The sequence below is a fragment of the Sciurus vulgaris genome, assembly GCF_902686455.1.
Source record: "Sciurus vulgaris genome assembly, chromosome: 3".
Classification (NCBI taxonomy): domain Eukaryota; kingdom Metazoa; phylum Chordata; class Mammalia; order Rodentia; family Sciuridae; genus Sciurus; species Sciurus vulgaris.
The window spans coordinates 153,461,197-153,471,938 of NC_136463.1; the positions used below are offsets into that span (position 1 = coordinate 153,461,197).

General features: G+C 39.0%; 1 protein-coding gene across 1 annotated transcript in view; it reads left to right on the forward strand.

The window, feature by feature from the left end:
• LOC306657281 (aldehyde oxidase 4) overlaps positions 1-5,443 on the forward strand; it is a 64,444-nt gene extending 59,001 nt beyond the window's left edge. Inside the window, exons 32-35 of the mRNA XM_079133122.1 lie at positions 4-69; positions 2,067-2,252; positions 4,023-4,190; positions 5,237-5,443. Coding sequence (XP_078989248.1) covers positions 4-69; positions 2,067-2,252; positions 4,023-4,190; positions 5,237-5,290 — 474 coding nt within the window. The 3' untranslated portion in view covers positions 5,291-5,443. The remainder of the gene's footprint in view (positions 1-3; positions 70-2,066; positions 2,253-4,022; positions 4,191-5,236) is intronic.
• The last annotated feature ends 5,299 nt before the right edge of the window (positions 5,444-10,742 follow it).

Genomic DNA, 10,742 nt, shown 5'->3' on the forward strand with positions numbered 1-10,742 from the left:
CAGCTCCTTAGAACTGACATCTTCATGGATGCTGCTTTCAGCATAAACCCAGCCCTGGATATTGGACAGGTGTGTATCATCCCCACGGGGACTTTTAGTCAATCCTGTTTAGCAGCAATTCATTCAGTATACAATTCTCCAGTATCATCCAAACCCTGTTCATGCAACATATTTTATGTATTACACATATATATGCACATTTGCATACACCCACAGATAGATAAAATACTGTAAGACAATTCAAGAAAAAGTTAACAATGAATGTCTATTTGACAAGAATATATATTATTTATTTTGCTTTGTAAGTCTCTGTACTTCCTAATTTTTCTTCAATGAACATTATGTTCATAATTAAAACTTTATACAGATCCATAGTAATCAAGTTACATTAGTGCTTATATCAATATTGAATTTCAACATTGCACAATTTGGGGAAATAAAATAGAAAAAATGCTTAAACACAATTTTGCCCCTTTTTTAAATTTAATTCTAATTCATATCTCACAAATAAAATTAACTCACTCGAGTCTTTTTAAACTTAGAGTTAAAACCTTTCCCAGTTGTTGGGGCAGCTCTGCTTTTTCCTAGCAGACCAGAGCATCAACCCACCACAGACCTGCTCACCAGCTCCCAGGTGAGGCCAAGGTGACTGGTCCCTAGTGTGACTTCAATAGCAATTTGGAGACTGAGTATCTTGGCATCCAACCCTGAGAGATATGTGGTGCTTTCATCTGCCAATCACATCCCACCATTCTAAATCCTAATGGACCAATTTACCTAGCTTGACCAATAGACTTTATAAGGAATAATTTTGTTGGCCCATTGGTGTTTCTCAAACTGCAGTCCTCAGTCTCTCTGTAGCCAAAGCAACTAGTGTTTCTAGGAAATTTGGGCTCCTGGCCCACTTGAGGCTCAGTCTTGCACCATCATAACTTTCTAGCCTGAGAACTGAAATTTGTACCCAAAGTGGATCTTAAATCCATAAATTTTGAGAACCGTAGCTAGCCCCAGGCCCTGATCCAACTCTCCTTTTCTTTCCCCCTTCTCCCAGCTTATTCCTGCCTCTTTATTACCTTCGCAAAGGAAAAGGGGAGATGCTCTGATAGGAAAAATCCTACATTTGCCCCATCAGAAAAGGAAAGGAAAACACAAGTGTTAGACCGAATCCTGGGCTCTCATCTTTTCCTAATGTAGCATTTAAATGTGCTTACCTTTTTCCAAAATTTGAAGTTTCAGTAAACTCAAGCTGTAACTCTCCTTCAATTTTTATAACTTCCAGACAGACACTCCCTTTGAAAGGAACCTTTTTTCTCAAAGCATAATAATTTATAAGTAAAACAACATGACTTTTAATGAATGTAGTTATTTCTTCCAACCCACCTTGTTTAATACTGATCTACTCACTGCAGTAATTTATAAAGGAAAGCAAAGAATCCAGATAGTAAAATCAACTACCATGTCTGGCTCCATCATTCTAGTTCATGCTCCTTTAATGGTAGCTTCTTTTCTCTCTAATTCACAGACATTTATTGAGAAATCTATGTATGAGACACTGTGCTGAGAACAGAACAGAAGCAGACCAGGCCTCAGTATGCTTAAAAGTGAGGGAGATGGGGATAAGGATGTGTTCAAAATGCAGTGAGCCTAGAAGAAGCAGTTGCTAAAGCCAACTAGGAGAACATTCAAAAGGCTCCAGGGAATGGTTATTCTTCACCTAGAACTTAATGGGTGAGGAGGAGTAAATAGGAGTTTGCTAGGAAGAGAATTTGAGGTGGGCAGGGGTGAAGAGAATCGGGAGAAACTGCATTTACAAAGACTTGGAAGTGGGAAAGAACTGGGTGGGTTTGAGAAACTACCTGGAACTTGGGCAAGCATCAGGTACATGGGGTACCTGAGGATAAGACCAGGCAAGGCGGAAGCATCTGCTCCTGAAGAACCCTTTGTAAAGTCCATTGCAGTGTGTGCAAGAATGGTTCACTGTAGTACAGAGCTTGATTTTCTTTCATACTGGGATAATTTTTCAACCAATATCATCCAAATCTCACCTATGAAATTTCTGACTATAGGTTGAGGGAGCATTTATCCAGGGCATGGGATTCTATACCATAGAGGAGCTGAAATACTCTCCAGAAGGTGTGCTTCATTCTCGGGGTCCAGATGACTACAAAATTCCCACTGTCACTGAGATACCAGAAGAATTTTATGTCACTTTGGTGCGTTCCCGAAACCCCATTGCCATCTACTCATCCAAGGTAAGAACTTGAGACCTCTGTATTTAGTTGCCAGGTCCACCATAACCAAATACTGGGTGGCTTAAACAACAGATTGACTTCTGGAATCTGGAGTTCAAGATTGAGATGTTGGCAGAGTTGGTTTCTTCTGAGTCCTCTCTACTCAGCTTGTAGATGACTGCCTTCTCCTCCCTATTTCTTCACATTGCCTTCCCTCTGTTCCCATCTGGGTCCTTAGTTTTCCTGTCCAATAGGGACACCATTGGACTAGAGCCCACCCAAGTGACCTCATTTTTTTAATTTAATCATCTCTTTAAAGACCCTATCTGCAAAAACGCATTCTGAGCAATGGAGATGAGAACTTGAACATATGAATTTGAGGAAAGACAAATTAAACCTCCTAAAAACTCCCTCTTTCAATAAGTCTTGAAATGTTCCCCAGAACTGTTTTGAATTTGTTTGTTCCTTTGAATTGCAAATCCCAAAAAAACGAAAACAAGCTCTCTCCGAGTGAATGTTGCTCATCATCTCCAGAAGCCTGAGTCCTCTTCACTCTTGAGACATAAAAGAAATCTAAATCAAATAAGAAAGGTCAAGGAGGAGCTGAACATCTTGGCTCATTAGGTTAAGTGCCACCAGAAGATAAACTGACCTTGCAGGCAAATGACATCAGCCCAGAGCTTGATTTTCTGTACCCCTCCCACCTGTCCCACAGCCTCAATTCCATCATTCCCCAGTCCCTCTCAAAATCCAAATGGGCTTTCAGCCAAGTTGCTCCCTGACTCTGCTCTCAAGTATTAATAGTCACTGATTCGGAGGTGTTGGCTCCCTGCCTCCTAGAGGACATGGCTTTTAACTGGCCAATAACACCTGTGGCCACTAGGGTTCTTGAACATAAGTGTGTAAAAACTACAATTTCTGCAACTTGAGTTCTGTTCTGAGCCCACATCTGGCCAGACAGGTGGCAACTTTAACTTCAGGTTTTGGGGATTTCCCTTTATTTCCTAGGAATAGGTCAGGGCTGGGAGAAAGACGAGATTTCCTGCCTAAAAGGCCTCTGTCTCCCTTCTCCACCAGACTTTGGCCAAAGGCACCTCTAAAAGCCAGCCTGACACGGAGCATGACCCTGCTCAAGGTCTCAGCACCTCGCTACTAGACCTCCTCCTCACCTCAGAGGACCCTCCCCCACCAGCCCCTCTGTCTCCTTCCATATTTCCTCAGAGTAAACTGGTTTTTGATAACCAAAGTCTGGAAACACCTTTGTCTGCTTCCCTCTACCAAGGCCCCAGACAAGAAGCACAGACCAGACTACCCTGAGGAAAGAAAGAAGAAATATCAGAACAAAACAGCATTGGTGAATCATTCAAAATATGTTAATTCACGCCCATCTAACTACACACCAAAAAAGTCCACAAAAAAGCAACCATGTCACTGTCCCCAAGCCCATCTTACAAAGATTGTGGTCATTTTGTTTTGGCTTTGAGTTAAAGCACGATGGCCCGAAGCCAGGATTGGAGTATCTGAGAGGGCAGCAGGGACTGAGAGGGCACCTGGGAGGGAAAATAGGAGGTTTTAACTGCCAGATATTCTGGTGTCCTGGGACATTCTCATCAGCTACTCTCAGGAGCCCCCCACACACAAAGAATCGCTATGGGGGAGTTCAACCCAGCAATCCAGAGGCATTCCACTCTGGGACTGATAAAGCCAGAAGAGGTGAGCATGTGTGTATGTACGCATAAATTACTCCTTAAAGAACCATGCATTTCTAACTGCCATTTGTACCTCTCGCAGGGATTAGGTGAGGCCGGAATGTTCTTGGGGTCCTCCGTATTGTTTGCCATATATGACGCAGTGACTGCTGCCCGCAGAGAGAGGGGGTTGAGCAAGACCTTTGCCATAAGTAGCCCAGCAACTCCTGAATTGATTCGAATGACTTGTGTGGATCAATTTACTGACATGGTAATGGAGGTTCCTGCCATAATTGCCCCTTACAAGGGTTTTCAGGTTCTTGGTTTGGATTTGATAAGCACAACGAAATTAAGTTTTAAAATTTTCAGTTTTTAACCCAGGCATGGTGGCATACACCTGCAATCCCAGTGGCTCGGGAGGCTGAGGCAGGAGGATCACAAGTTCAAAGCTAGCCTCAGCAAAAGCAAGGCACTAATCAACTCAGTGAGATTCCGTCTCTAAATAAAATACAAGATAGGACTGGAGAAGTGGTTCAGTGGTCAAGTGCCCTGAGTTCAATTCCCAGTTCCTCCCCACAAAAAAAAAAAAAAAAAAAAAATTCAGTTTTTAAATTGAAAAGTCTCATTTGGCCTCCACTTACCACTTCCAATATGCTTCAAAGCAATTGCAAAGTGTGCAAATCCCTTCAAATTATGATTTAATTGTTTCATAAAAGAAAAGCATATTGAGCCAGTGGTAATAGAAGATGGATGGGTAGGTTGCTTCTTTAAACATTTTATCAAAATGCATTTGATATGGCATTTTGATTATTTCAATAACCAAATTATATTTACTAGCTATCAGATCTGGTCATTATGCAGAATGTCTTTATTAGGTAAACTAAGAAAAATAATTTAAATGAAAAATATCAGGGACCTGGACACAACTTGATTTGCCTTACAATCACACACTAATAAAATACAGTTTAATTTGCCATCTGCTAAAAATATATTTCAAACTATCATCAGAAGGTATTCCTCTACTGAACTGCTTACTACAGCATGAGTCTGTCATATAAAATTAGATTGCACATTATGTTTTGGAAATTACAGGGCTTTTGAGTAAGATTCATCTTGTCCCAAACATAAGTCTAGGAGGATAAGAAGGTTTATGATTCAAGAATTGAAACAAACGTGAAAATTACATAATTTTAATAAGGATAAAACAGACTTTGATTTCTCCCTTTTTAAAAATACATTATTTATCTTTAAATTATTATATTTTCCATGTAATAAAACTTTATTAACAACTATCTTCCTTTTTTTGATCTTTTTTAGATTCCCAGAGATGACCCTTCAACATTTACACCTTGGTCCATCCGGGTGTCTTAATCTTGTGTTTTCAAGAAAATGAAATAATATGTGATTGATTTTTTAAAAAACAAATCTCAAATCACATCAAAATATAAGTTGACTCCTGATTTTCAAAGATAATTTTATCATTTTCAAATTATTATCTATGGTTTAGGTGCCTGCATGATTACATTTTAGGATTTCACCAAAAGTATAATGAAACAGAATTATAATGAAAGTATAATTCTAATTTTAGTTTTTATCATCCTGAATATCTATATCATCATGATTTTAAAACATGGTAGGGTTTTCATTAACCTGGAACAACTCAAGAGAAACTACTCATGCTTTATTCTTCAGAAATCTGCTCAAAGCTTGGTAAAATCATCCACACCAAAAACTTTCAGGACTGGGTTCCCCCAAAGCCAATGCCTCCTGAAAATAACCAGCTCACTTGGGGAAAACCCTGATTTACAGGGCTTGCCAATTCCCATGGTATAAATATTCCCACAATGGCAAATTCCAAGCCACCACTTTAGGAATCTAAATGTGGAACTGGAAGAAATGCTCATAATCAGCTCTTGTGAGTGGTCAAGTGTTGTCCCCAGCACTGCAAGTCCACCACAGTCCTGAGTCCTGTCACTCCTATATGACCTAAGGGGCTTTAGGAAGAAGCAGCTGCCCTGGTTTGGATGTGGTTTGTCATCAAATGGTTCATGTGCTGGAAGCTTGGTCCCCAGTGTGGTGGTGGTGAGGTGGTAGAACCTTTAAAAGGAAGGGCCTAGTGGCAGGTTATTGGGTCATTAGTGTGAAGGGACTAATTCTGACCTCAAGGAATGGATTGGGTCTCATAGGAGTAGACAAGTTTCCACAAGAGCAAATCCTAAGAAATAGTGAGCTTTGCCCCTCCTCACTTCTTGCTTCCTCTCTATCCATGTGATCCTTTGCACAAACTCGTAGTATGTGATGCTGTCTGCCATGTTGTGACACAGCAGAGATCCTCACAAGATGCAATCATCAAGAACTGTGAGTCAAAATAAACCTCTTTTCTTTATAAAGAATCCAGCCTCAGGTATTTTGTTATTGCAGCACAATACTAAGACTAAGGCACCATTCAAAGCCTCCAACTGGTTCTTACCCACCATGAGCCAAGTATGTAGTACTACATCTTCCTACCTGAAAGGTCACACTGAGTAAAAGAAAATGATATCAAATCACTCTTGAGTCCCTGTTTTAGATTAATGTCTGAAAGATGAAATCAGAACCACTTTCCTTTTGTCATCAAAGGGGCACAAAATCTTCAAGGGTCTTTTTTGGTTATTTCCTAGCTATTTTACATTGCATTTTCCTTCAGAAATGCAGTCTTATGCCAGATAAGGTTTTAGTCCCCTGTGAGGTTTGAAAACACAAATACAAGAACTAAATCATTTGTCAGAGATCATTGTGATAGATATTAAAGATCTGTACTTATTCAAACTCTGTATACTTTAATTTATTAATGTAATTTTGTTGTGGAAGAGTAAATGTGTAGCAATTGCTTATACATGTGAGAGACCAAATCAGAAGAAAGGACTGGCAGTAGAAAAAATTTGTTTCCAAAGAAAATGACCACAGACCAGTGTCTCTTATTCCAATAGAAGCATGTGTATGTGTATGTACATGTGCACATGTGTACACACTTAAGTGTATACTTGATTCATGCAATAATCTACATTGCCTGGAACCTAACACAAAAAACACAAGATAGGACAATAAAAAAAATAAGGCCACTGTTATGTTTTTCTGGCAATGAAATAGGAAGACACATTTGTCATGAACAAACTAATTACAAAACTATTATATTTTATAGACTAAAGGGTTGAGGTCTCTGGTAACACAGAAATTGCATTTTTATAAAATAAGTCTGATAATTAAAATGGTATTTAATTAACTGGAAGAATTGAGATGGGAAGTATTTTTAAAGAATAGCAAGTTTCAAACACAGGATTAATATTCTTATGCCTTTAAAATGAAATTACTAATTTATAGTATCAATTATGTTACACATTTAATCCATATTATTGATTGAGATAAGCATACCTCATTGTCTCTCTAATTCTGAAGTTATTGCAGAGATGTAATTTTTTAACCAGTGGACTCAGCAAATGATCAAGAACTCTCAAAGATAAAAGCATGTGATCCTTAACTCTGGGCAAAACTGTTAGTGCTTATTACTAGTAGAAACTATCATTCCTGCTGCTTTATTTTGGAGTTAGTAAGATTTTGTCAAAAAAGAAATTCTACATGGCACGTGCTACATATGCAGCGCTTTTCCTTCATATCTATGGGCTTGAGGATGTCTTATTTCTCCTGGAACAATTCACAATGGGACAGTTTTCTATCACCTTACAGACACCAGGAAAACAGAGTTGAGTGAATAGCAGTAAGGATGGATTTGATTTCAGTTTAGCACCTCGAGCCTGCAGATGCTCAGATTTTGGGAATGGTCAAAAAGAGGACTGGAGCAGGGCAGCATGGAGATCCATGTCTCTTCTTTAAGGAAAAAAATCTTTAAATCCTCTGCACTTGATATGTTCAGTGATGTAAATTGGCCATATTCTTTACACTACTAGAACATATAGTATTGCAGGTCAAGTTCTCCAGACCCCGAGACAGAGTTTGGGAAGCAGAACATTTCTTAGAAATTGACACCCAGTAAAGAAAAGTTGAAGAAGCAGAATCAGTCAGAAGAAGAGGCTGAACTGCAATGCAGTCCCTCAAAACATCATGCATGCTGTAGGAAGCCCTGGAACAACGTAGTGCTCCACAGAGCTGCAGAGTGCAACGTACCACCGCATTACTCAATGACAGAGTTGCCCCAGGAAGGGCACAACCTTAAGGAAGGGGGCTCCCCACTCGGGCAGCAGGAAGCCCATACTGATCCCACTCCCCAGCTGGGCCTGAGTCCTTCCTCCAGGGATCTGGGTAGCTCACCACATCTCCCACCCAGACCTATCAGAGTTATTTTTCCTGATTTGCCAATTTATCACATACGTAGATATAAGGAGCAAATCACATTTACGCATTGGATGAATTACTTTTATAAATAAGATTAGTTTTGCACTCAAAGAAATACATAATATACCTAATATGCAACATTTGCCATTTTAAGTTGATACTTGCCTCAGAAATTCCATGTCATAGATTTACTATATTCTTTCCTTACTCATTCAAAAATATTTTATTAAATTCAATTACAGCACACTGTGTGGAGGTGCTGTTATTTTTATTTATTTATTTTTTTATTTTTTTTTTTTTTTGGTAGCAGGGTTTAAACCCAGAGGAACTCAACCCCTGAGCCACATCCCCAGCCCTTTTTTGTACCTCATTTAGAGACAGGGTCTCGTTGAGTTGCTTACGGTCTTCCTAAATTGCTGAAACTGGCTTTCAACTAGAGATCCTCCTATCTCACCCTCCTCAGCCACTGGGATTACAGGCGTGCACCACTGCACCTGGCCAGTGCTGTTATTAATTACAAATAAAACTGCAGAGAAAATTCTTTTACCTGAATTTCATTATCTGAAATTGACACTAGTCAAAAAATTGACTCTGTCCACATAAAAAGTGACCATGTGGAAATGTTAAAGAGCCTATCTGCAGAGCTTTACAGACCCACGCCCTGAGTCCACAAAGATGACCTGGAATCAGCATTGTAAGAAAGCATAAACTCATCCCAAAAGACCACAGGAATACCCAATTGCTACTTCTTTTTTTTTTTTTTAAATCAAAGTCTCTTTATTGGTCATAAACATTGTAACAGAAAAATAATATTTTTGCTCCATCGAGGAAGAAGAAGACTTGTCTAACTGGAACTTTTCTCTGGATGGCAGGAAGAAAAAACCTCCCTTAAGAATTTAAGAATTCCCACCCCCAAAAAGATACACTCATACATTTCTGGTGGGACTGAAAATTGGTGCAACCATTATGGAAAGCAGTACAGAGATTCCTCAGAAAAATTGGAATAGAATCACCATTTAACTCAGTTACACCACTCCTCAGTTTATACCCAAAGGACTGAAAAGTAGCATACTACAGTAACACAGCCACATCAATAGCTAAATTATGGAACCAACCTAGGTGACCTTCAACAGATGAATGGGTAAAGAAAATGTGGTATATATACACAGTGGAATATTACTCAGCCTTAAAGAAGAAAGAAATTATGGTATTTGCTGGCAAATGGATGGAACTGGAGAATATCATTCTAAGCGAAATAAGTCAATCCTAAAGAACCAAAGGTTGAATGTTTTCTCTGATATGCAAATACTAATTCACAATAATGTGGGGACTAGGGAATAACAGAGGTACTTTGGATTAGGCAGAGGAGATTGAAGGGAGGGGAGGGGATATTGGAGTAAGAAGAATAGTAGAATGAATCAGACATTAATACCCTGAGTGCATATATGACTACACAACTGGTATGATCCTTTGTCATGTATGACCAAAAAAATGTGAAGTTATACTCCATTTATGTATGATGTGTCTAAAAGCATTCTACTGACACATGTAACTAATTAGAACAAATTCAAAACATAAAGATGTAAAGCAATTTTATCATCCCAGAAAATTTTATTATGTCTCTTTGTTTTTGGTTTTTTTTTCTTTTTTTTTTATTGTAAACAAATGGGATACATGTTGTTTCTCTGTGTGTACATGGTGTAAAGGCATACCATTTGTGTAATCATAAATTTACATAGGGTAATGTTGTTTGATTCATTCTGTTATTTTTTCCCTTCCCCCCACCCCTCTTTTCCCTCTATACAGTCCTTCCTTCCTCCATTCTTGCCCCCCTCCCTAACCCTAACTCTAACCCTAACACTAACCCCACCCACCCCCCATTATGTGTCATCATCCACTTATTAGCGATATCATTCGTCCTTTGGCTTTTTGAGATTGGCTTATCTCACTTAGCATGATATTCTCCAATTTCATCCATTTGCCTGCAAATGCCATAATTTTATCATTCTTTATGGCTGAGCAATATTCCACTGTACAGATATACCACAGTTTCTTTATCCATTCATCAACTGAAGGACATCTGGGTTGGTTCCACAATCTGGCTATTGTGAATTGAGCAGCTATGAACATTGATGGGCTGTATCTCTGTAGTATGCTGATTTTAAGTCCTTTGGGTATAGGCCAAGGAGTGGGATAGCTGGGTCAAATGGTGGTTCCATTCCAAGTTTTCTAAGGAATCCCCACACTGCTTTCCAGAGTGGCTGCACTAATTTGCAGCCCCACCAGCAATGTATGAGTGTACCTTTTTCTCCACATCCTCTCCAACACCTATTGTTGTATGTATTCTTGATAATCGCCATTCTAATTGGGGTGAGATGGAATCTTAGTGTAGTTTTGATTTGCATTTCTCTTATTACTAAAGATGTTAAACATTTTTCCATATGTTTGTTGATTGCTTGTAGATCTTCTTCTGTGAAGTGTCTATTCAGTTCCT